At 38.5% G+C, this 26,870-nt stretch overlaps 3 protein-coding genes across 10 annotated transcripts; 2 read left to right on the plus strand and 1 right to left on the minus strand.

Annotated features, from left to right (window-relative positions):
• Nucleotides 1-639: 639 nt before the first annotated feature.
• Nucleotides 640-1,862, minus strand: LOC120456149 (ras-related protein Rab-21). 3 transcript variants are annotated; one of them, XM_039642776.2, is made up of 3 exons: nucleotides 1,844-1,862; nucleotides 1,590-1,682; nucleotides 640-1,524 (listed from the first exon to the last, which is right to left on the minus strand). In XM_039642776.2, the coding sequence occupies exons 2-3, from the start codon at nucleotides 1,651-1,653 to the stop codon at nucleotides 920-922; spliced, it is 669 nt and encodes a 222-aa protein (XP_039498710.1). In that variant the 5' UTR covers nucleotides 1,654-1,682; nucleotides 1,844-1,862; the 3' UTR covers nucleotides 640-919. The 3 variants fall into 3 exon arrangements, with proteins under 3 accessions (XP_039498710.1, XP_039498711.1, XP_039498712.1); XM_039642777.2 differs by lacking the exon at nucleotides 1,844-1,862 and having other exon boundaries at nucleotides 1,590-1,811; XM_039642778.2 differs by lacking the exon at nucleotides 1,844-1,862 and having other exon boundaries at nucleotides 640-1,537; nucleotides 1,590-1,811.
• A 180-nt stretch (nucleotides 1,863-2,042) lies between these two features.
• Nucleotides 2,043-3,647, plus strand: LOC120456150 (cytochrome c oxidase assembly factor 7 homolog). The gene is made up of 3 exons (XM_039642779.2): nucleotides 2,043-2,234; nucleotides 2,378-2,667; nucleotides 2,899-3,647. The coding sequence occupies exons 1-3, from the start codon at nucleotides 2,135-2,137 to the stop codon at nucleotides 3,307-3,309; spliced, it is 801 nt and encodes a 266-aa protein (XP_039498713.1). The 5' UTR covers nucleotides 2,043-2,134; the 3' UTR covers nucleotides 3,310-3,647.
• Nucleotides 3,648-7,515: 3,868 nt separating this feature from the next.
• Nucleotides 7,516-26,240, plus strand: LOC120456702 (sodium/potassium/calcium exchanger 3). 6 transcript variants are annotated; one of them, XM_039643669.2, is made up of 10 exons: nucleotides 7,516-8,058; nucleotides 9,073-9,117; nucleotides 9,176-9,732; nucleotides 22,980-23,153; nucleotides 23,211-23,398; nucleotides 23,476-23,662; nucleotides 24,301-24,381; nucleotides 24,532-25,065; nucleotides 25,342-25,443; nucleotides 25,505-26,240. In XM_039643669.2, exons 3-10 carry the CDS (start codon nucleotides 9,699-9,701, stop codon nucleotides 25,840-25,842), a joined length of 1,638 nt encoding a protein of 545 aa, XP_039499603.1. In that variant the 5' UTR covers nucleotides 7,516-8,058; nucleotides 9,073-9,117; nucleotides 9,176-9,698; the 3' UTR covers nucleotides 25,843-26,240. The 6 variants fall into 6 exon arrangements, with proteins under 6 accessions (XP_039499603.1, XP_039499604.1, XP_039499605.1 ...); XM_039643670.2 differs by having other exon boundaries at nucleotides 7,516-7,870; XM_039643671.1 differs by having other exon boundaries at nucleotides 7,517-7,532.
• Nucleotides 26,241-26,870: the final 630 nt, after the last annotated feature.

Consider the following 26,870-nt stretch of genomic DNA (forward strand, 5'->3'; position numbering starts at 1 on the left):
GTGATCCAATATTGCGCCACTTCCTCACCATACATATATGCCTTCTTCCCATACAGCTTTTGATATAGCGCATTTTTTAACAGTCGACAAAATGCTTTTGAAAAACTTTTGGAGTGTGCTCGGATCCAGAGATTTCCGCGGTTGCTGCAACTATGTTGCACATCAAGGGGCAAGATACACGCGCACAACTAATTCTGAAAGTTTAATCAAAAGCTATCCTTAAACACGAAGGAAATGTGATCGAATGTTCCTTTCATTATAGTTTTAATTTTTGGTTCAATCCGAACGACTTATAGATTTCAATGCTAGGTTTTAAAGTCACAGCTTCAAAGCAGTAGGTTCTCGAGATACAAATGACATACAAATAGGAAGACTATTATCTTCAGTAGCTGTAATATGCCCTACCCGGAAATTATGACATACGTAGATTAATTTTGAAGAGGGTAAGCATATTTGCATGTGCTAGCTCACCTTAAGAAAAATTATATTTGTTACTATTAGACCCTCTTTTTAAGGTGCCGTAAAACTGTAATCTTAGTGCGGCTTAAAATGAATCACCCATCGCTGTGCAAAGCTATCAGCTCCTAACTGAAAAGGATGATTCAGCTCGCCCCACAACAGGCCCGAAAACAAGATAAGTACAAGTACAAGTACATGATAATTTATTGCTGGGCGCACAGAAAGAGAAAAAAAATCGAAAGAAAAGAAAGCTAGGTGCCGAGATCGCTAAAAGAAAATGTCTAGGGACTTTCGAGATCAATAATAGGGACCAACAAAAATACGTGGGGTGAATTTGGTACTAAGGATATTTTATAACAGAACACACGCGCTATAAGTAAATTTATAATATGTACACAAGATCAACATCGGCTACGGGTCTACTAGTTTATATGTATGATTACTATCACAATGGGGACGGCTAAATGCCGCAGCAGGATCGCTGGCCCGCAGGATCTCCGGGATCCGGGGCCTCTGAGTCCTCGGAGTTGTTAAGGGTATCCGTATCCGAAGTCTGAAGGCGCAGCGGACTCGCATCCGGTTGCCGCTGGCTCAGCTGCTCCAGCATCAGATGGGTCAGGAGCTCGAAGAGATTTGCCACGCCCTCGTTTTCTTTGGCCGAGGTTTCTACATACTGAGCGCCAACCGTGCGCGCATATTGAAGGGCCTCATCATGCGTCACTGATCGCTGTTCCTCCAAATCAGTCTTGTTGCCGACGATTATCAGGGCAATCTCCGTGCCGCGCATTTGCCGGAGCTCCCGCACCCAAGATTTCACCTTCTGGAACGAGTCTCTGTCCGTTATGTCATGGACGAGAAGGGCGCCATCAGAGCCTCGGTAGTAGATGGGTCCGAGTGCGTGAAACCGCTCCTGACCAGCAGTGTCCCAAATATTCAGCTGGGCCCTTCTCCCGTCCTCCAGGGACAGCTTGCGGGTCACAAAGGAGGCCTGCAGAGTGCTCAAGTGCTGGGCATTGAACCGGTCTTCCATGTAGCGCAGCACCAGCGACGTCTTGCCCACACAACCTGCAATAAAAGGCTATCATCCTTCATGGGCTTATGGATTAGGTTCGTCTAGCTGCGAAAAGTACCTTCGCCCAGCAGCACTGCCTTAAAATTTAGCGTGGGGCCGTTCCTCGTTCTGCTCGAGCTCATTGTGGTGTCCCAATACCTAGGTGTCCTACCTGGATATGCATCAGTTTTCAGAGGGGACACGGAAAAACAAAAAAAAAAACAAGAAACAATGAAAAGATTGGATTTTTACTCGTCCGCCAGTGTGGCTGTCGTCCAGCACTATTGGAAAGGCACTTGGCCTGGCTAGAAGCGTTTCTTTCAGCAGGCATACATATCTGGCCACAATGCGCTCTCGAGCCAGGCCTAGCCCTAGCACTCAATGTCGCCGAAATCTGAATTGACACATAGCAAATACTCTTTTGAGAATATTTTAAATGAAACCATATTTTAATTATTAGATTTGCAAAACATCGATGCATCGCTTATCATCGATATTGACAAGCTATCGAAAGTATGCTCGACTAATCGATGTTTTGCACATTACCAACACTGGAGCAAGCAGGGGTCCGGACTAAGCGTAACATAATAATTTTTGGTTGTTATCTATTAAAAATCGCTGACCATGGCCTACGACCTGAAGAAGGAGTCGGACGTGAAGGAGTACGTGGACAAGTTGGGCGTGGAGTATCGATTCGGGTGCTACTCCGAGAAGAAGCCGGAAGGTGAGTGCGGCGGTTGCGGCTAGGGCAACGGCGGCAAAAACAGCTGCGCTCTATAACCTCCGATGTGCGGGAGGACAAATCGCGGGAATGGGACTTCAAGACATTCCATTTATGAGATAAATAACTGCAGTTTTGCATTGCAGCGTGCCACCTGCTGGGCGACTACTTGGAAGGTATCAAGAAGGACTTCGAGAAGGCCTCCAAGGTGTACAAGTCGACTTGCGACGACTATGGTTACGCAAAGTCCTGTTACAAATACGGTAACTACAGTTTCCTTGGAAAAGGCAAGAGCGGCAGCAAGGGGGACCCACGGGTGGCTTACGAGTACTACGAAAAGGGCTGCAACTTAAACGACTCTGACGCCTGCCTCCACTCCGGCCTGCTGCTCGTCTCAAGGTCCATGCCTAAGGAGATCGACAGGAATGTGCCTAAGGTAAAGGTTCCGCATGGCGAAGAATTTGCTTAAATTTCAACTACTTTCTACTTGATTCATCCTTTATGCAAAATGCTGCATGCTGCATGCTGCAGCTCATGCCCACCTGTTTTCCATGCGAAAATATAATCTTTGTAGTCTTAAGTCAATCGTACCTATGCATACTCATATGCATATGTTCCAATGCACGTATATATCGCAAAATACATGAATATTTTACAAATCCCACAGGGCCTGGAGTTCCTGACCAAAAGCTGCGACATGAACAACGCCACTGCCTGCTTTTATCTCTCCGGCATGCACATCTCGGGAGTGCAAAAAAAGCCGGAGCAGAATGCTGTCACTGCATCCGTCGGAAGTGGAACATCATCGTCGCCCGCGGGAAAAACGCAATTGAAAGACTCCGACTATATTGTACTAAAAGACATGAAGAAGGCTTTCCAGTTTGCCCACAAGGCTTGCGAGCTTCGCAACATGTATGCGTGCGCCAATCTCAGCCAGATGTACGCCCGGGGCGATGGGATTGAAAAGAACGAAAAGGAAGCGGAGAAGTACAAGAAGCTGGCCCTGGAAATGCAGGACGAGGTAAAGAAGCAGCAGGAGACGTTAGGGTTCCAGCAGGGCGTGGGCATGCCCAATTGATCCAGCTTCAGTTTGATTCCTGTTAGTATCTACTGCTGCTGTTCTTTGGTCCTTGCTTAGTCCCTTTTTTTCTTCACGTGTGTCTGTCAGGTTTCTATTTACCTTTTACCCCTTTTCAGTCAGTCTAACTTTGGTGGTTAAACTAACTAACTTGTGTTTGTGATTTCTGTGTACATAGCTGGCACTTGCATGCGAAGTAGCGAGAGAGAGAGAAAATAAGTAACAATAGAAATTCCTAGTTTTATTGTTAAAGTTATCAAGTGACAAAAAAAATTCTGTTGATACCTTTTATAAAAATACAAACCAGTCTAACCAATAAAGTAGACGAATCAACTCCAGTAAAATGTGTTTTAATTAAGTTTGCTCGTGCACGTTCTGTGTATAAATAAGTTAATCTTAGAATCAAAGCAGTTTTCTTATCAGAATATTAGCTAATCCGAACTAGCCCTCTATCTATCCCTTATTTTTTAAAAATGGTCAAGTTTCTATACAAATAAGTCTTCCAGTTGTCAATCTGTATGAAAGTTTCCCAAATGTCTCCTGCAGGTAGACTATAAGTTGGATATATATAGCTGCCAGAAATACTCGGAAAAATAAGGAAAAGAAATGTACATTCATCCTTTTTTACCATAAATTTATAATTTTTTGTATACAAGCTTTGCTTAAGTTAGATCTCACATTGTTTATGATAACTTACCAAACTTTGTAAGTGTATGTTTAAATTTGTTTTCACTAATTTTGGGGAGTGTGGTATAATTTATATTACTTTAAGCAAATGTACTTCAAAGTAGTGTTGAATTTATTAAGAAATAAAATATACGCTTCTTCCCAAATTTTATTGCAGTCGCAATGCCACGGCCATTTAGGCATTTTGATATGTAAGTCGTACAACAACCCTTTCTGTTCATGATTTTGAGGCATACTAGTATGAATACCACCAATGAACACTTAAAATGCCTTTTTTAAACTTTTAATGTTAACAGTTTCTAGGGAGGTGAGATAAAACACAGCGAGCAGAGTAATAAGTTGTTCCCAATTATTTGTTTGTTGGTAAGAGATTGGGAATTGAAAGTGTAGTCGTCTCACCTCTTAAAGAGTGGTTTGCGTATATGCACTATATAATTTTGAAAAGTGGTCTTCTACCTTTTACATTTAACGTTTTTATAAACTCAATAAATCGTTTCCATACATTGTTTTTTGTTGAGTTGGCAGATCTATAGAACCTATATTTATTTCGAATTTTGAACCAAGTCACAGTATTTAAAACGACGAAATGAAAGATAAAACTTCAAATTTAACAAGGAAGAACGATATAGTCCGTTTCATCGAATATCAGATATCAGTCCTCCCCACAGGATTATAATAAAAACGTAAATCACACTGCAATAAGGTACAGTATATCCGTGGTACGAATGCCGTTTTTAATCACTGGAACTCATATTACTATTAAGATACAATTTATTGCAAATAATTTCACTTTAAGCATAAATAATAAAGTAATCTTCTTGCTCTTTGTAGCAGTCCGTTTGTGCACTACTCTCTCTCGGTGTTCGTAGTCACTACGGTGTTCGTGGTCTACGGAAACAGCCTGACCTACTGTCATTCTAAGAGATGGCCGCTTTGTTAAAAACTCTCTTGTCCAATTATTGGATGTTTAGTTAGATGATGATAGCTCCTACCCGTTCAACTCAACATATTCTATGTACATATTTGCATTCACATATCTCTGGAGAATTTCGTCGCGACAGCAAACAGAACCATTCGCCCACATGTCACGTAAGTCGGGAATATGCTTTAGAACAACATGAAAGTAATAAATTGTTTGTTGAACCCTTCTCATAGACTTCGTGACGGAAGTATACGACAAGTTCAGATAAGCTGAATAAGATGAGGAGGAAGTTCTGTTTGGTTGGCTAAAGGCGTGAAAAAACGTAAACGGAAATTCAAATAACACGATGTGGGCACAATTCTGAAATGGTCAACTTTTTAAATAAAAATTAAATGTAAAACAGTAACAGCAAAAAGGGTGTACCAAATTCGTTGAAAAGGCAGAAGAAAGCGTCGACCATATAAAGTATATATATTCTTGAACAGGATCAAGCGAGTCGAACTGGTCATGTTCGTCCGTTTGTCCGTATGATCTTAGGAACTATAAAAGTTAGAATTTTGAGACTAAGCATGCAGCTTCCAGAGACTCAGACGCAGTGCAAGTTTATTTCCACGCTGCCACGCCCACAAGCCGCATAAAACTATCACGCCTCAGTTTTTTTGGGAATTGTTAATTTAAAAAAAATGTTGTCCTCAATTTCTACCAATATATCAGAAATTGTTGAAATTTTTCGTTCGCACTTCCAGTAGCTGAGTAACGGGTATCTAATAGTCGGGGAACTCGGTTATCGCATTCTCTCTTGTTTTTTCCTATTTTTTTCGTTCAAGAAGGTATTAATAAATTTAGGTAAGCAATGGGAATAACAAATTAGACAAAAAAATAAATTGATGCAAGTGTAGCGACTGATCTGATATGATGAAAATGGTAGCGTCGTTTGTGATAATTTGTCAACAGGTTGGCAATCAAGCAGTTCCATAGGTACCGCAGGGCAACTTTTGACATATATGTACATACATATATAATATATGTAGGTTAGTAACCAGTAACTGGTATGTTTCTGTCGTTTTGAGAATAATCCTTATCCACTGCCATGGCTTTTTTGAGGTGTAAAATCAGGGAAATGCGGATGGGGATGTGTGGGTTAGGTGCCAAGCCCCAAAGCGATGGCACGAGTCTGTGCTTAACTCTAATTAGTTGACCGCTCTACCATGACTTGACCTTTGCCGATTACCAATGGCCACCCTTCCCCGGAAATAAAATTGACCAAATGAAAATAAACAGAATAAAAAACTGAATAACTGAATCACTGCCGAACAATGCACCCACAACCCCACAGTTAGCAAATACGATCTCGAAAAATAAAATACAGGCACGCACACCAGCCAGCAATCCGCTTTTGAATAATTGCTGGTATTAGTCTATAGTCTGTTAAAATGTACTATAGTGGCACACATAGCACTATGGGAAATTTGGCCCCTTTTACTGGCCAAAACCCATTTTCTGAAAGTCGGAATTTTACAATAATATTTAGTGTACGCATTCATAATAGACCCATCTTTAGTGCTGCATACTATAAATGTTAAGAGATGGCGCCACAACAAAGAAATCAGCTGGTAAAAACAGCTGTTGCGCGTACAAAAACAACAATCAGCTACGTTAACTTTTTCTTTCGTTACAAAAGTTCTTATATCATTAAAGCGTTAATTTCCATTCTGTAAAAAGTATTTTAATCAGTGGGCTTTCTTTTAAGTTTTTGCCAGCTTCAACAGAAAAAAAAACTTGTGCTGTACCCGTAATTTAATAAAAATGTAAGTTGCCCTACATAAGCATTTTTTTATAATCACTTAACTATAAATAGATATTTCAAGTGATTGCAGCAGATTCCACCAATGAAATGTACCTCATGTTGTAGCTTATTTAATTCTTGGTCAGATTATTGTAATTTATAGATAAACTTTTTCCGATTTTGGGAGAAATTATAAATTTTAGACTTAACCCTACTTTTCGAATCTGAATAATCTCATGCTAAACGGGAGTTAAACAAGGCGGTTGCTGAATTGTTTTGTTATTTTTATTATTATTATGAAAACACTAGCAACAAATCAGTTGATTTTGCTGAGATTAGAAAAAGTATACAAAATTAAATATAAGTATAAGGGACGGTGCCACGCCCCCCGTTTTTGGGGTACGTTTAGATATGGTCACGTGCAAATTAATGTACAAAAAAAAAAAACAAATTAAATATCTTTATTCGGTCTGGAGTTATAAATTACAAAATATAGAAAGGGCGGTGCTATGCCCACAATTTTTGGTACCATTAAAGATATTGACTAGTGTAACCACATAAAAAAAAACACAAATTAAATATCTCTCCCCGTTCTGGAGTTATTAATTTAGGCCAGAAAAAGGGGTCAAATTTCCCATAGTGCATAGTACGTATGTATGTATGTATGTATATACATATATAGGCGCACACACACTCGGATCCAGAGCCAAATCAAGCTCGGCGAAAAACATAAAAAAAAGAATAGTGAGCTCGGTTTGGACTAAAGCGCTTCAAGCACCGAATCAGAATCAGTTTAACGTCAACGTCGGTGGCATCAAGACAATATATGTACACACAACAACACCAGTCGAATCACATAAAAAAATTTGTAAAAATACAACAAACAACAAACAGAGGCGGAGAACCTGAAAGCGAATACTAATCGCAACATTTTTGGCAGCGTTCAAGGAACGAGAACGGAAACGATAGCGAAATATCGAGATTAGTGTCAGCGAGTACAAATACGCGAGTGAACGCGGAACGGAACGAAGCAAACCAAAGCGTAGCAGCGCGGCAAAAAGCGGAAAGCGCTGCGTAACGGGATCTGACTTAGTGTTTTTGTTTTTGTGCCATAACCTTTGTGTGAGAGTGTCAAGAAGAGCAAGGTCCAGAAACACCAGATACATGTACATAGATACTACAATCGAACCTATGCCTCTCGGAACCCCAAAACAAGACCTATTGAATTTACAAACTTAAGCCTTTAGGGTGTCACAAAAATTCTATTCTTTTCTGATCAACCACGGTTGCACTTTTTATTGACGAACAAAGCAGTTCTAACATAAAGATTTCTGCGATACCGCAAAATAAAAAGGTTTTCCTAAAATACTAGCATATCTATCTTATCTTATCTAAAAATATCTTGTATTCAATACTATTTTCGGTCCCAAGAACTTTAAGTCAAAGAAGGTCCATTCCATTCCGCCCATTTTTTCTTGTTTCCTGTAAATTTCATTTCGGAGCATCGATGATACCCAGCAAGGGAATCAAACATGATGAATCAGACGGAAAGAGTCGTACGAGCTTAGGTTACTGTGCTTAATTTCCTTTTGAATTGTGTATTAATTGTCAGCTAGGCGGCAACTTCCTGAATTAAACATGTGGTTAATCTAGCAATATTTAAATAGTTATTTATTTATTCTCTTTTTGTCTTTTCTTACCGCCAAAATATCTACTATTTTTACTTTTTAGATTAGAATAAAAGAAGCATCCATTTTGCGCTTTTTGGCAGGTCATAGTAATAGGTGTACTGGGAGCTTAAATATATTTTACTTATGAAATCTTATATCTTAAAAAGTACATATATGTATGTATATGTAGTTATTATTTAACAAAATTGGTACTTTTTTAAGATAATATAAACAGTCGTTTCTAACCAAATAAATTGATTTTTTTCATGAAAATCATAAAGCAATTTAATTTTAAAGCTTGAAAACAGTTGGGGATAAATACATACATATGCTTGGAAATGTATGTATATAATGGTTTCCTAAGTTAGTATGCCCACCTTAACTCATTATTTTTGGATTAGGTCCATTAAGAAACACCAGTACACCTATTATTACGACCACATATGCGCATTACGCACTTGTGACATTACTTTATTCAGAACACTAATTAAAAAATGATCGAGCTGGCTTCGTTACTGTAAAATATTAATACAATCAACAAATATGCATCTTAAATAATATAAAACTAATTAATTATAATGACAACATCAATACCTAAAAGAAACTTAGGGCAATTTTTTCCCAATCCAAAACGAAAAGAAGAGTAATTGCTCAGCTTAAGCTCATGTCACATTATTTGTTTTATTCCCTTGATTAAGGCTCAGAATAAAATCACAGTTGAGGAAATATCGAAGGAAACAAATGTATGTATAGGGTTTCTGGTTTTCACAGTTTTTTTGAAGAAGATATCGCCCTCCACAGGTTGCCCAATTTTAGAAAGAAATGAGATGCAGGACCGTCTTGCTGAGCTGAAATCGTGTGCGTGTGAGTGAGGAAGTGTTCGTCGTTTAGTGACAGAGTGTCAGTGTGTTTGTAAGTGCCCCAATTGCCTCTGCTCCGCCATCCACCACCCACAAGATTCCATGCAGCCGCGGATTCTACGTGCCATTGTGGATCATCTGGATCTATAGCGCAAATTGAGATATCGCTCACCGCCTCACTTAAGCCGAGCTGAAAAGAGAACCCAAGCCGGAGGGAGAGAGGAGAGGTCGGAGATCGAAAGGCGGGAAAACGGAAAATAAGCGAATAGCGACGAACAGAGGAGATAGGTGCGGGAGTCGTAAGAAGCGCAAAAGAAAACGACAAAGGAAAGGAAAGGAACGAAAAGAGAAAATCAACACCATTGAAGTGCGGATTGAGATTGAGATTCAGATTGGGCTTCGGCTTCATACAACGGCGCATCGCAGTTTACGAGTGTCCATCACCACTACAACACCGTGCAGCAATGGAAGACTATTGGGGTCTTAGCAGCACTACGGGTACATAGCCACTAACAGAACTAACTAGTGACTTAGCCAAACTAAACCAAACTAAGCCAAAACTACGCCGAAACTAAGCCAAAACTATGCTAACACTAATCGCCAAATCGAGTTAAGCTAGTGCCACTATTTTCGCCCGACTCAGTGCCCGCCCCCTTAACCAATTTATTTACGAATCGAAACCAGGCGAAAATAGTGAGATCCACAGATATGTTTATAACTTACTGCAAAAGTGTCCTCTTAAGTAATTGACAAATAACGTTCATCGTAGATTATGCTATTATGATTTTCCGTTGATTTCAATGTTTTGTGCGACGGCGCCAGTGGCGGCGACAAAAATAGAGGAACAAATTTAATAAATCAATTAAGCATCAAATAATTTTAATGCAATGCAATTAAGTGTGCTTGTGCGTGAACTGACGTCATAGGCCTCTATCCATGTATGCGTATGCATACACGGGTGCACGATGGCACGCATACACAAGTGCAGGCACATATCTACATATGCATGTACATATATATGTACGCCTAAAAATTCCGGGTGTGGGTGTGTATGTGCGCGGATCTCTTTATGACCGCGAGTGTGCATGTGTGTGCGTCTGTGTGGCCGTGTGTCTGTGTGTCTGTGCGCGTAAACTAAGGCATATGGAGCAATTGTCTAAATTGGCTCATTAAGTGAACCTTAATGACATTTACTATGCACAGTGAAAACCAAAACTGTGTCTTGCTTGCTTGTTTTTCTCTTTTTCACTTTTTTGCTTTCGTTTTTATTAATGTTTTCATTTAGAGGTATTTCTAAGCTAGTTTTAGTTCGCATATATATTTCATTTCTTCCTTTTATTGGCGTATCGTAAATGTGACCAAAAAATCGCACGCTTCATGGGTCGTATGCGCAATGTTTCTCATTAAGCTATTTTTCACAAGTACACCAGAACGCATACCAACGAAAGTTTTGATGGAAAAAACATTTGAACATTTTAGGCAGATTTCAAAACTGTAAAACATAAACGTAAAGCAACACTGAGTGTTCTACTATCTATACCTGATAGTTGAGTAGCGTCGATCAGTTTGTAAACAAATATATGTATATTCAACTGGCACCAGGGTTATTCTAGGCACTTACTTACATATAAACGCTCAAGATATGCCTATCAAACCGTAACTCATGGTATAATTACTAGGAAGCCCAATTAAATAAAAGATATTAAGCACGGGATGTAGTTCTTTTTGGCTTCTAGGCACTTTTGAGGGTTACCTTGCTTCCAGCTTTTCAGCTATTGTAGTTGCATACATAAGATCAAATATAGTATACCTAAGCGTCGTAGATGTCCCACATTATGTGGGTTTTTCCCACATTTTTAAGCGTTTTTCCTATCCCACAGGAAACCCGTGAAATATCCCACATTACCACAAAAATACATAGACATTGCATAAAATGTACACAGTACACATCACCAAACTCGACTATAGTACATATACATATAGACTATAGTTCTTCATCGCAAAAAAATGAAATGGCAATAACGATGGTTCGGATAGTGATATGGACACAGATTAAATATAATTCTTTCCTTTTCAGTGAAAATTTTCACACATTTCAGTCGGCAAAATCTACGACTCTTAAGTATACCCTTAAATTATACGTATTTGGACCCAATCCACAAACGCTTTTAAATACTTTATATTTAAACCAATTTCCGTGCTTAACCGCAAATGAAAACAAGAGAGAACGCTATAGTCGAGTTCCCCGACTATCTGATACCCGTTACTCAGCTAGTGATAGTGCGAAGGAGGTCTTCTACACTGACAGTTTTTGGCGGTTTGTGGGCGTTAGAGTGAGCGTTGCAAAAAGTTTTTTGGCAAATCGATAGAAATTTACAAGACTAATACAAAATAGAAAAAATATCAAAACATTTTTCAAAGTGTGGGCGTGGCAGCTTTGGGCGGTTTGTGGGCGTTAGAGTGCGCGTGGCAAAAAGTTTTTTGGCAAATCGATGGAAATTTACAACACCAATACAAAAATGAAAAAAAATTAAAACATTTTTCAAAAGTGTGGGCGTGGCACTTTTTAGCGGTTTGTGGGCGTTAGAGTGGGCGTGGCAGCATGATTCGACAAACTTGCGCTGCGTCTATGTTCCTGGAGTCCGTATGCTTAATCTCAACTTTCTAGCTTTTGTAGTTCCTGAGATCTCGACGTTCATACGGACAGACAGACGGACGGACAGACGGACGGACATGGCCAAATCGACTCGGCTATTGATCCTGATCAAGAAAATATATACTTTATATGGTCGGAAACGCTTCCTTCCGCCTGTTACATACTTTTCAACGAATCTAGTATACCCTTTTACTCTACGAGTAACGGGTATAATAAAGGGGTCTTTTATTATAGGAAATTAGTAGACATTTAAATTTAATCCAACAATCGCGACTATAACATTTTAAGGCCCACAACGGCTGATGATAGTATTATTTTTTATACCTTTGCAAAGGGTATATTGATTTCAGTCTGTTTGCAACGCAATAAGGAAGATTTTTGTTGTTATATTATTTGTCTTGCTTAGCATCAATTAATGCCTTAATATATACCTTAAAAAAATGTTTTTGATTTTTTTGTTTTAATTTACAATGTTTTTGCCACTTTCTATGGATATGCCAGAAACGTTAAAGTTTTTTGTTAGCACTCCCACAGACTGAGTAACGGGTATCTAAAAGTCGCGAGTTTGGTTGTTTGCTCTCTTGTTTGTTCTTATACCCGTTACTCGTAGAGTAAAAGGGTATACTAGATTCGTTGAAAAGTATGTAACAGGCAGAAGGAAGCGTTTCCGACCATATAAAGTATATATATTCTTGATCAGGATCAATAGTCGAGGCGATTTGGCCATGTCCGTCTGTCCGTCCGTCTGTCCGTCCGTCTGTCTGTCCGTATGAACGTCGAGATCTCAGGAACTACAAAAGCTAGAAAGTTGAGATTAAGCATACAGACTCCAGGGACATAGACGCAGCGCAAGTTTGTCGAATCATGCTGCCACGCCCACTCTAACGCCCACAAACCGCCCAAAACTGCCACGCCCACACTTTTGAAAAATGTTTTATATTTTTTCATTTTTGTATTAGTCTTGTAAATTTCTATCGATTTGCCAAAAAACTTTTTGCCACGCCCACTCTAACGCCCACAAGCCGCCAAAAACTGTCAGTGTTGAAGACCTCCTTCGCACTTTCACTAGCTGAGTAACGGGTATCAGATAGGCGGGGAACTCGACTATAGCGTTCTCTCTTGTTTTAAATATGTAATCATTGAAAGGGTATAAAGCTTTCATTGCCGAAGCCTCCTTTTTTTTAATTTTTATAAATTTATATAAGGAGTTTTTTTCAGGATCACCAACGGGGTTGATCTAGCCATGTCCGTCTATCTGTCTGTTCATATGAACGTCAAAATCTCTGGAACTTTGGGCATTTAAAATCTATATAACGAGCCACTCTAACGATCCTACCACGACCACACTTTTAAAAATGTTTTTCTTTATTATTTCTTTCTTTAATTTCTATCGAGTAGACAAAAGAATTTCTCCCGCACTTCTGGCACTTCCACTATCTGAGTATTTGAGTATTATTTTTTGTTTATTTTTTATTTCCTGCATATTTTTTGAATTGAAGGTTTTTTTTTTAATTTAAATTAAAGTACGTTATCAACGGCATTAGGAGCAACACAATACATTTAAAGCGAATTTGATAGGCTTTTAACAATTAGTCATAAGTCATTTCAAGTAAGCCTTGTTTTAGGTTGATAAAAAATTAAAAAAAATTATTTTCTAGGTAATAGGTAATCTAACGGATAATTTATGTGAGCCTAGCTTAAGGCCCTCAGCTGCTATAGCTAATCCGAAATTCCGCATAATTTTAATTATGCGTTAATTTCTCAATAATAAATAAATGTGAGCCGTATCAATTAAGTAGAAAGACGAAAATAAGAGATGATTGAGCAGTCTATGAAATATTCTATGAAATTCTAGAACCGTAGTGTAGAAGCGCTTTTGTGACAATTTTGAATTAGATATTTCTGACTTATATTTTTTATATTTAGGAGATATTTTTGCAAATGAATGGAATGTTGGACCGCTAAATGTACGAAACTTTTCTTAGATTTACCTCATTTGTATGTATTTATGCGTGGGTTATGACACTTTATTTCTTGTCTATTATCCCTTTAAAAAGTCCTTAAATTAATTTAATAGATTAAGTGTTACACATGCCCTAGCATGTCAAAAATTATAAAAAATCACACAAAAAATATATAAACAAATCAAAATTCAAGTATGAGGTATATTTTGCCGAGTCCTGTGTTTTTTTGGGACCATTTTTGTCACCAGATTCGGGACCATCGAACAGTGTAATCAAGCGGCTAGCCGAAGTTTCTAAGCCATTTGAGCTCTTATATACATTTAAAAAAAAATTGATATATATCGAAAATAACAATTTAGTACAATGAAAACAATTATGATGTTCGCTCCCTGACAGCTATATGATATAGTACTACGGATTTTCATTAAATTAAATCAGAAAATGTAATAAAAATAATAATAATTATTAATTTTGATCTATTATTTTCATTTATATTTTTTCGATTTTTTATTGAAGCCCTGTGATTTAGTACAACCTGCAATATAAAGAAGACTTCTGGGAACAATTTATGCATACAGCCTTAAAACTGAGAGACTAGTTTGCATAGAAACAGACGGACGGGCAAACAGACATGGACATATCGACTTGTCTGTTGATATTGATCAATAATATGTATTTACTTTAATTGTATTTAATTTAATTACTTATTTACTGCGTTGCAAACTTTTGACAGAAATCAATATAAATGCAGCCTTTTTGTAGCCAAAAAGCGCCGGATTCAACCAAAATCCTTTTTTTTGCCAGAATTATTGGCTTGGGTGCAGGTAAACTCACTTCCAGAAGATACGGAGACAGCACCAAGTAAGACTAACTAACTAAAAATGGGAAAAAATATGCACAGACAAAAGCCACAAAGCATGGATCGTTCAGAAAATGTTTCTTTAAACGAAACACAAAAGTCATATTAAAACGCATTGTCACACTGATTTTCCCTATTTATGGTCGGATATAAACTTACATATGGGTATACACATGGATAGTACAGCGGTTTTGTGTTGGTTGAGAGGCGATGTGCTTCAAGACTTTCTATAAAACAATTGTGACAATGATGCGGATACGTAATATGCAGTCTTTCAGCCGCACTGACTTTTTCTTTAACATTTACTATTATACTGCTTTGAGTTTGTGTGCTTTCGTCGAATGATGCTTATAGAGAGCCAGTAAAATTTGATATTATTAGTGTGGTGAAATTTTTGTCTTAGTAAACTAAAGAAGTGGGCACATTAACAATTGTAACAAATTGTTAATATTTTTAAAAGTTCGGTATGCTGACTTCAAAATGATCTTCCGCGTGCAAGCGAATTTGTTAGTGGCTTGATGCAATAATTGAGAGACATGATAGAAGCGTTTTGATAGCTCATCAAAAGATAGATGAATTTCAATTTATTAATGTTAAATATAAATATGTATTTGTATGTCTGAGAACATTGCTCGTCTAGTAATCCTAATCAAAAACATCTTTAAAATATCTTTATATTATTTTTTACCATTCTAATATTTTCCTGCAGATCTCCCCATAAAACATTCGTTTCCGATATGACAGGTTTTACAAGGAAATTGTGCATATTAACATTAAAACAAGAGAGAACGCTATAGTCGAGTTCCCCGACTATCTGATACCCGTTACTGAGATAGTGAAAGTGCGAAGGAGGTCTTCAACACTGACAGTTTTTGGCGGTTTGTGGGCGTTAGAGTGGGCGTGGCAAAAAGTTGTTTGGCAAATCGATAGAAATTTACAAGACTAATACAAAAATGAAAAAATATCAAAACATTATTCAAAAATGTGGGCGTGGCAGCTGTTGGCTGTTTGTGGGCGTGGCAAAAAGTTTTCTGGCAAATCGATAGAAATTTACAACACCAATACAAAACTGAAAAAATATTAAAACATTTTTCAAAATTGTGGGAGTGGCAGTTTTGGGCGGTTTGTGGGCGTTAGAGTGGGCGTGGCAGCATGATTCGACAAACTTGCGCTGCGTCTATGTCCCTGGAGTCTGTATGCTTAATCTCAACTTTCTAGCTTTTGTAGTTCCTGAGATCTCGACGTTCATACGGACAGACAGACGGACGGACAGACGGACGGACAGACGGACGGACGGACAGACGGACGGACAGACGGACGGACAGACGGACATGGCCAAATCGCCTCGGCTATTGATCCTGATCAAGAATATATATACTTAATATGGTCGGAAACGCTTCCTTCTGCCTGTTACATACTTTTCAACGAATCTAGTATACCCTTTTACTCTACGAGTAACGGGTATAATATACACAACACTAGGCCCATAATTTGAGCTCGACAGTTGAAGCAGTTTGTTCATATTTAATCAGACATTTTTTCTTATTCCGCAAACAAAAAAAGTTAATAATTATTTATTTTCTGGATAGAGAGCCGAAGAGATTTTTATGTGTGGCGAAGAACCGAAGTCAATCGATGAATAAAATCAGAAGGTATTTGCTCGCAGACTATTATGAATTACAAAGTTGGTACTGCCAATATACCTTGAAGTTCATATATATTTTTAAAGACGAAGTTGCATAAAAATGAACTAAACTAAGTACCTCTTCTAAATAGCCCCAGCTCACTTAGTTGTGACGTTTCTAAGATTCACATATGGTACTAAATTCTGAGAATTCTATTGCGCAAAATTGCAAGAGTTCGATACGCTGATACTGTTTATGCTTCGCTCATTCAATAAAAGTTAACTTAATTTACTGTCATTGAATGTTTTTCTGATTGTTATCCACACTAAATTGATTATCATTAACACTCCTCTTCCCGCCTGCCTCACCCTATCGCTGTGTCATTCGCTATAACTAGGGAATTCTGTAAATGTTTATTTAGCATCATTGCATTATGCGGGTTGGCGGTTACAAAATGCGTTTGTCTCAATTGACCCCGGGCTCCGACTTTCTGTGTCCCTCAATCTTTGTCTGCATGTGAGTCTTTACTTCATATACATATGTATATGTATATGTAGGAATAAATTTATGTTTGTGGTATTTCATCGCACCAAGTCCTAACGCGGACTTGGGTCCATCGCGGAAAAGCAAATAAAAACAAGAGAGAACGCTATAGTCGAATTCCCCGACTATCTGATACCCTTTACTCAGCTATTGGAAGTGCGCAGGAGAGTCTTCAACATTGACAGTTTTTGGCGGTTTGTGGGCGTTAGAGTGGGCGTGGCAAAAAGTTTTTTAGCAAATCAATAAAAATATACAAGACTAATACAAAAATGAAAAAATATCAAAACATTTTTCAAAAGTGTGGGCGTGGCAGCTTTGGGCGGTTTGTGGGCGTTAGAGTGGGCGTGGCAAAAAGTTTTTTGGCAAATCGTTAGGAATTTACAAGACCAATACAAAAATGAAAAAATATCAAAACATTTTTCAAAAGTGTGGGCGTTGCAGTTTTGGGCGGTTTGTGGGCGTTAGAGTGGGCGTGGCAACATGAATCGACAAACTTGCACTGCGTCTATGTCTCTGGAGGCTTAATCTCAACATTCTAGCTTTTGTAGTTCCTAAAATCTCAGCGTTCATACGGACGGACAGACGGTCAGATTGACTCGGCTATTGATCCTGATTAAGAATATATATATATTCTAGAGAGTCGGAGAGTCCTTCTGCCTGTTACATACTTTTCAACGAATCTAGTATACCCATTTACTCTACGAGTAACGGGTATAATTATGAAACGGGATTCTTAGTTACTTTCTGTACATAATAAGAGTACAATTTGCTTATTGTTAATATCCGAGTAATGGCTCATTTGGATTTGACGTACTATGTTCCGTTCAAACGATTTATTATAATTTTGCTAATATACTGAAATGCGGAAATTAAGCTTATTGCTCATTGCAATAAATGCTGCAAAACTAATGCAGCCTCACTAACCCCTGTGTTTACTGTCAGATTAAACGCTCACAATCTGATGATTTCCACTGAACGAAACAAAGCTAATTTTGTTTGATTGGGTCAGATGTACAATAGCCTTTCATATACTCGGCTGACTACTGGCTGTGGGTATTTAATTACACTGTGCTACACTTATTGGGTTCTGGGGTGAAGTGTATGTGTGTTTTGTTGGTACTCATGGTAGAAAAGCCCTATTTTGGGCATTACAACATCTTAGTGATTAACAGTAGAACGGGGATATATTTAAAATATTATAACATGGAAAGGCAAGATGCTTTGGTTATGGGATAAAGATGGCAGTCATGCTGAAACATGTTTGCACAAGTTCACATTTACATACCATCTTGCTGAGTGCTATTGAACCTATGCATATTTGTATATTAACCTACAATCATCGCAATATCTATGTACGTATCTTCTATGTATATGTTTCTATCAACTTATACCGCTTAATCGATTGCCATTATGAGTGGTATGTGAGTTTGGGCGTTGGGTCTAGTCAGCATTTATTGTTTTAATTTACATCTTAAAGTCTGTATATTGCTACTAGTTCTCTGCATGGAAAAACTTACAATATTTTATGAATTACCAAAAAGCGGCCTGCATATACATATGATATGGGTATTTAGACACCCGATTTATATATTTTAATTACAGACAGGATTTATAGAGTCAAAAATCTTATAATTATTTGTATATCGAACAACCATTATATATGTATGACAACTTTTTATACCCGTTACTCGTAGAGTAAAAGGGTATACTAGATTCGTTGAAAAGTATGTAACAGGCAGAAGGAAGTGTTTCCGACCATATAAAGTATATATATTTTTGATCAGGATCAATAGCCGAGTCGATTTGGCCATGTCCGTCTGTCCGTCCGTCTGTCCGTCCGTATGAACGTCGAGATCTCAGGAACTACAAAAGCTAGAAAGTTGAGATTAAGCATACAGACTCCAGAGACATAGAAGCAGCGCAAGTTTGTCGATTCATGTTGCCACGCCCACTCTAACGCCCACAAACCGCCCAAAACTGCCACGCCCACACTTTTGAAAAATGTTTTGAAATTTTTTCATTTTTGTATTAGTCTTGTAATTTTCTATCGATTTACCAAAAAACTTTTTGCCACGCCCACTCTAACGCCCTCAAGCCGCCCAAAGCTGCTACGCCCACACTTTTGAAAAATGTTTTGATATTTTTTCATTTTTATATTGGTCTTGTAAATTTATATCGATTTGCCAAAAAACTTTCTGCCACGCCCACTATAACGCCTACAAACCGCCAAAAATTGTGTTTAAGACTCTCCTTCTCCCTTCCACTAGCTGAGTAACGGGTATCAGATAGTCGGGGAACTCGACTATAGCGTTCTCTCTTGTTAGTTCTGATATATGCAAAGTATTTTTCAGACACCATACATAAACCACTTAAAATAAAAACAAGAATCAATTTTTTAAATAAAATTACGTTATCGACAAGTTACGACAAACAGGAACTAAAAATGTCGTTATTGATTGATTGAGTTTTTTTAAGTAAGAAGTTACTATATCTGCAAATAAACAAATAGGAAAATAGAATACCTTTTTATTAAAAATACCTTTTTATTAAAAACTAGGGCGCATCATTAATATAAATGCTTTTTACAGACGAAAATGTTTCCTTGATTTCAAAATATATCCAGAGAAATACAAATTTTTCCGCGTGTTGATATGTTTTCAGTTTTTAGCCGGGGCATAGTTTTCGGTTTCAATTTAAAGCTTCGGATGAGGTTTTATCGTGCAGCTTCGGTTTATTTTGTTTTGCAATCTAATTTGATGACATCAAAGGCGAATTTATCGCTTCCGCTGCCGATCGTTAGTTGGATCGGAGGTCCGTCGCATTTTTGATCGATGATCAAGTATATCCATGAGCTACGATGATAAAAAAGCGGGGCTTCGGCTTCCATTTTTGTTTCGGTTCCAATTCGCCTTATGTTCCGGCACCAGCAGATGTATTTGTATCTGTAGCTTACTGCTCGCGCTGCGTCTGTATGAGTATCTGGTGTAATTGTGCCTGTATCTTGTGCATTTTCTATTTCCATTTCGGCTTCTGTTTTGAGTTTCGATTCCTGGTGTGTGATGTACTGGGTGCCACGCTCTGGATTCCGATCGCCAGTCTTATGGTCTTTCTTGCAGCTCTGCTGGTTTAGTTCATTATCGACGCTTGAGACTCCGACTTGTGATACACAAAAATAGAAAGACGAGGCAGCCGGAAAAATTCGGCAATTCGGAAACCCTAGTTCCCCGATCGATTGAAACGCTTTTTTTTTGTTGGGTGAAGAAACATTGTTGCAGTTGCAGCATGAAATGTGCGCAAACCAAGTGATTTGTATTTTTTTGAACTTTCGAAGTTATGCTATAGGCCTATGATCAAAGTATATGGCGCTAATCTCAATTTTATTTATAAAAAATTCCGTTTAATACCAAATTTGTTATAATGAAATCTCGTTGTTTAGCTGCTTTCAAAATTTGTCATCTCTAGATTTCATTTCTCAGCAAAAAACGACACAGGCGTTTTTTATTTAATCTACTACGATTTCTTATTCTCCGATTCTGTAATTCGCCAATATCCTTTTCACTATTTAATGGTGAATATACACTCGCTTTACTAAATTTACCTAAATTTAAATTGACCGGCCCACCAGGGCTTTTTTATTGTCGAATGGATAAAATTGTTGGCAGTGCCTAAATTTATTCAAATGTAAAATCAAATGTAACTCTCCGAAAATAATGAGTAATAAACCAATTACAAAGAAGCGAAAAAAAAAACTAAAAGAATTGCATACTTTGAAACAATTGAATGTTTGTAGGCAAAAGAGCAGTGAAAGTATAAATGTGGAAATTTATAAATTGCAGCTGATGTAGTTGGTAGAGAATAAAACAACACAAAAAAAAAAACATTTTAATTATTGCTTAATAAATGCGTATTAGCTTAAATCCGATGCTTAAATTTTTGCAAACTTTAGAATACTAAAATTTTTTGTCTGCAACAAATTTTACTGTCCAGAAATCATGTTATCTGTATTTCTTATTCGTTTTTAAATGCCAATAGTTTTTGTCTTAATAGCAAAGATATAAAATAAAGTCCTTCTTTTCTTTTTGGTTAATTTCTCTAAAGCAAATCTAATGATTTTTCTTTAACCATTGAATTCCCAAAAAGTTTGAAAGTTATTATTCACAATACCATCCAATTTAACACATTTATCCTATCCTATTTATCCAATAATTATACCCGTTACTCGTAGAGTAAAAGGGTATACTAGATTCGTTGAAAAGTATGTAACAGGCAGAAGGAAGCGTTTCCGACCATATAAAGTATATATATTCTTGATCAGGATCAGTAGCCGAGTCGATCTGGCCATGTCCGTCTGTCCGTCTGTCCGTCCGTCTGTCTGTCCGTATGAACGTCGAGATCTCAGGAACTACAAAAGCTAGAAAGTTGAGATTAAGTATACAGACTCCAGGGACATAGACGCAGCGCAAGTTTGTCGATTCAGGTTGCCACGCCCACTCTAACGCCCACAAACTCTAACGCCCACAAACCGCCCAAAACTGCCACGCCCACACTTTTGAAAAATGTTTTAATATTTTTTCATTTTTGTATTGGTCTTGTAAATTTCTATCGATTTGCAAAAAAACTTTTTGCCACGCCCACTCTAACGCCCACAAACCGCCAAAAACTGTCCGCACTTACACTAGCTGAGTAACGGGTATCAGATAGTCGGGGAACTCGACTATAGCGTTCTCTCTAGTTCAATATCAATGTAAAAACAAGAGAGAACGCTATAGTCGAGTTCCCCGACTATCTTCAACATTGACAGATTTTGGCGGTTTGTGGGTGTTAGAGAGGACGAGGCAAAAAGTTTTTGCGCAAATCGATAGAAATTTACAAGACCAATACAAAAACAAGAGAGAACGCTATAGTCGAGTTCCCCGACTATCTGATACCCGTTACTCAGCTGTTGGAAGTGCGAAGGAGAGTCTTCAACATTGACAGATTTTGGCGGTTTGTGGGTGTTAGAGTGGGCGTGGCAAAAAGTTTTTTTGCAAATCAATAGAAATTTACAAGACTAATACAAAAATGAAAAAATATCAAAACATTTTTCAAAAGTGTGGGCGTGGCAGCTTGGGGCGGTTTGTGGGCGTTAGAGTGGGCGTGGCAAAAAGTTTTTTGGCAAATCGATAGAAATTTAGAAGACCAATACAAAAATTGAAAAATATTAAAACATTTTTTAAAAGTGTGGGCGTGGCAGTTTTGGGCGGTTTGTGGGCGTTAGAGTGGGCGTGGCAACATGAATCGACAAACTTGCGCTGCTTCTATGTCTTAGGAGTCTGTATGCTTAATCTCAACTTTCTAGCTTTTGTAGTTCCTGAGATCTCGACGTTCATACGGACAGACAGACGGACAGACGGACGGACAGACAGACATGGCCAGATCGACTCGGCTATTGATCCTGATCCAGAATATATATACTTTATATGGTCGGAAACGCTTCCTTCTGCCTGTTACATACTTTTCAACGAATCTAGTATACCCTATTACTCTACGAGTAACGGGTATAATTAAATAATATCAAAACATTGTTCAAAAGTGTGGGCGTGGCAGCTTTGTGCGGTTTGTGGGCGTTAGAGTGGGCGTGGCAACATGAATCGACAAACTTGCGCTGCATCTATGTCTCTGGAGTCAGTATGCTTAATCTGAACTTTCTAGCTTTTGTAGTTCCTGAGATCTCGACATTCATACGGACGGACAGACGAACATGGCCAGATCGACTCGGCTATTGATCCTGATTAGGAATATATATATAGTTTATATGGTCGGAAACGCTTCCTTCTGCCTGTTACATACTTTTCAACAAATCTAGTATACCCTTTTACTCTACGAGTAACGGGTATAAAAATTAAGTTCTATGACTCAATGAAATACCCGCTAATTATCCAGGGAAAACGACTAGAAATAGCTCAACCAACAGTAGGATACCGAAATGAAGGCTTAGATGGTTTGGTTAAGAATAAGTTGGTTTAGTTTAAAAATCGCTAATATAAATGAATGTTTTCTTATATGTTGAAACATAAGTAATTTCAACAAGTAATTTTCTCATTTGGCATTTCCTGCAGATATAAACTGCACTCAGCCCGCCATCGATGACTTCCCCAGAGATCTGTTCTCAGAGGCGCAAAGACAGTCCGGTGCTGTTGTACTTCATGTTATAGCCAGTTTATATTTATTTGTAGCCTTAGCCGTAGTGTGTGATGAGTACTTTGTGCCAGCAGTTGAGAAAATATGTGCAGGTAGGTGTGCAGTGTCTTTGAATCCACTTTGAATCACTAAACTTTTAACGAAACTAGCTCTCAACATGTCCAATGATGTGGCGGGTGCCACGTTCATGGCCGCGGCCACCTCCGCCCCAGAGTTATTCGTCAACGTGATAGGAACCTTTATCACGGAGGGCGACATCGGAGTGGGCACGATTGTCGGATCGGCGGTATTTAACATCCTGGCTGTGGCCGCGTGCTGCGGAATCGGAGCTGGCATGGCAAGTCTACATCGCTTTGATGGCCCCAGACGCATAATAAGATATTTCCTAATCCCCTTATTAAATGCTAAATCCAGACAATACCCCTGGACTGGTGGCCACTGACGCGGGACAGCATTGCATACGGAGTCACAGTGGCCATTCTCATTTGTGTGATGCACGACGAGCGCGTCGAGTGGTATGAGGCCCTCATCCTGGTCTCCCTGTATGCCGTCTATCTGGCGGTCATGTATTTCGACAAAACGTTTCAAAAGTGCGCCAAAGGTGAGTGATACCATTCCCTTTTGTTCTAAAATATCAATATCAATATTAGGGGGTAATATGATACGGTTTCCAAAAAGAATGGGCTATAGGACAATGTCAAACGACTTTTCAATCATTTTAAACATAAGGTATTCACAAATTTTTATCCCACAACCAACAATAGTTCATATACTTTTAATACCCGTAACTCATAGAATAGAAAGTGGTATTATAAAATTCGATGAAAAGATCTTTATGGTCGGAAAAGCTTTGTTCTATTTGTTACATCCTTTCCTTAGAGTCCATATGTCCGTGTGAATGACGTGGTCTCGGGAAGTATTCTAGCTAGATATTTAGGTCTTTGATTTAAGAAGCGCGGTTCGCTATTGACATATTTAGCAACGCCAACTTCAATGCCAACTGAATGGGGCTATCAGATTGTTATTAGGCATGCAAATTCTAGAAATTTTCGCAAGTTTTTCTCAGAACAAATCCCCACAGACCGGCAAACAGCCATGAATAAATTGTTGTTCTGAGGAAACCAATCTTCAAACATATTTTATGACTTACAAATATGTATACATTTAGAGGCTTTTCCCCAGACACAAATTATATATACATACATATACGCAATACCTTACCTTCACAATACTACACAGGTGGCGTTAAGCAGGCGCGTTCTCGCAGCCGGTCCTCCAACTGCAGCATACATACAAAGAACAGCAATGAGAAGGAACCAGGTACACACGAGAGCACCATTTCCATCTTCACACTAGCCAATACTGCACCTCTTATTCCTAATGTCTGACCCCTAACCTCTGACCCATGGCCCCGCTATCAGAATCAATCTAAAAGCTGATAATAATGTTCTCCAAAACCCACTACTGCAGAGCTCGTGGAAAACCGCATTTGCCAGAACATGGCGAATATGCAGGTAAACGGAGGACTCAACAATGACCAGGCCAAGGCCACAAGCACTGCCGGGGCCGGCACCGCCACCATTTCCATCACCACCTCGACCATGACCACAACATTAAGCACCACCCACAGTGCCGGAGCAGGAGGAGTAGGTGGAGGTGAAGGTGAAGGTGGAGCAGTTGGTATTTCTTCAGGACCAGGCGCTATAGCACAGATGGCACCACTAGACGGTGCCGAGGCAGAATCTCAGGTGGCTGTAGCCACGGTGGCCGCTGACGAGGACCGTGAGGAGGAGGGTTACTCGCTGCTCACCTACCCAAAGGATAAGAGCTGCTTCTCCCAGTTTACCTGGCTCATCATTTGGCCGATCCATCTGCTATTTCGCATTGCCATCCCTGACTGCAAAAAGGCCAAAAACAACAAGATCTTCCCACTGACCTTCATCATGTGCATAGTTTGGATCGGATCGCTTTCCTATGTAGTTGCGTGGATGATAACCATAATAGGTAAAAAACATGTTATAATCATATAAAACGCTGAACTACTAAAGATCATTAAAAGCTCTCGTCTTAATAAATACTGAAGAACAATTCGAAGTAAATAATTTGTCTTATTGTGCTTGCTTTTGAGAACTAAAATAAAACTCATTGTGAAGTTAGAAAAACATAATACAACACGAACTGCAAATATAATATTACATATGGTATAATATTACATATATAAGAAAATAAATAATTTACGAACTAACCGTTTCCTCTTATTAAATCTCTATTTCTCCACAGGAGACACTCTTAAGATTCCTGACTCGGTAATGGGGATTACGTTCCTGGCAGCTGGTACCAGTGTTCCTGAAGCGGTGTCTAGTGTTATTGTGGCGAAGCGCGGTAAGTAGTGGACCAGCGATATCTTGGAACTTATGTTTATAAATTCAATTATCTGTTAAAGGTCACGGATCGATGGGGATCTGCAACTCTATTGGGTCAAACACCTTCGACATCCTGCTGTGCTTGGGAGTTCCCTGGCTGATCAAGGCAGTATTTTTCCCAATCCAACCGGGCCAAAACTACGTGGCTATAAACTCCGCCGGATTGGAGTACTCGGCGATCACTTTGCTGTCGACACTGTTCCTGCTTTACCTGACCTTCTCGACGAACAAGTTCAAACTGGATAAGAAGGTGGGCACCGCCTGCCTGGTGATGTATCTGGTCTTCATGGTTTTCGCCTCCCTCATCGAACTTAATGTGTTCTTCCGCGTCAACCTGCCCACCTGCGGTCGGTCATAAAAGGGGTCTGCATCCAAGAATTGTGGGACATACGAAGGACGACCTATAAAGTGTGACGTTTGGACTAGCGATGTACCATTTCGGATGGATGGAGTGAAGAGATGACAGTCTTTTGACGCTGGCTCCGTTTTCGATTCAGTTTTCGGCAGCTGGCTGGAACAACCCTAAGTGCAGTCGTTTAATTAATTAATATGTATTTTCTGTTCTATTCTATCTACCTTGATAGTTGAGTTACGTTATACGTTATGCTGTTATTGTAATAATATTTTTTTTTTATTATTATTATTAAAGTAGACTCTTTCACAACCTTCGGTTGAAGACCAAAAGATAAATTTAAATGGATGAAAAGGAATTAAATAATTTACGGAGCGGAGCAAAGGGAGAAATGAAAACTAAAAGCAAAAAAATAAATAATGTATTTATATGATTAATATATATGAGATTTAACAATGTCTTTAGCGATAGTGGATATTATTAATTGGATTGACCTGGCTTGTAGGAGATTGTATCCCTATTGAAGGCAGTCCCCGTAGTGACGAAGCGCACTAGGAAATTGAGCGAAGGCGCTGTAGTTGTTCGATCATATGAGTGATACACACATCGAAAGGTAAATAAATAAAATAATAATATATTGAATAAATATATGTTCCAGAAGAAGCAGAAACAGATTCAATTCGATGGATCTGCATAGAGCTTCCTTGAATAAGGAGATATTTGCGTGCATACCCAATATCTGCGGGCGAACCGGTTGCAAGGTGGCGTTCCATCTACTGTCAGCGTAAGCACCAAATAGTCGGATTCCTGGTAACATTTTTCCTGTATATTCAGTTTATTCCAGGGCTGATTTTTTAAGCAAGCAGGCCCGTATTTCGGCCCATTTTTTTGGGTCGTAAAATGTTGCTTGTTTATTATTGGTTATCATTATTATTATTATTATTATTATTATTATTATTATTATTATTATTATTTTTTATTATTATTATTATTATTATTATTATTATTTTTTTTTATTATTATTATTATTATTA

The sequence above is a fragment of the Drosophila santomea genome, chromosome X (assembly GCF_016746245.2).
Source record: "Drosophila santomea strain STO CAGO 1482 chromosome X, Prin_Dsan_1.1, whole genome shotgun sequence".
In the NCBI taxonomy this organism is placed as follows: Eukaryota; Metazoa; Arthropoda; class Insecta; order Diptera; family Drosophilidae; genus Drosophila; species Drosophila santomea.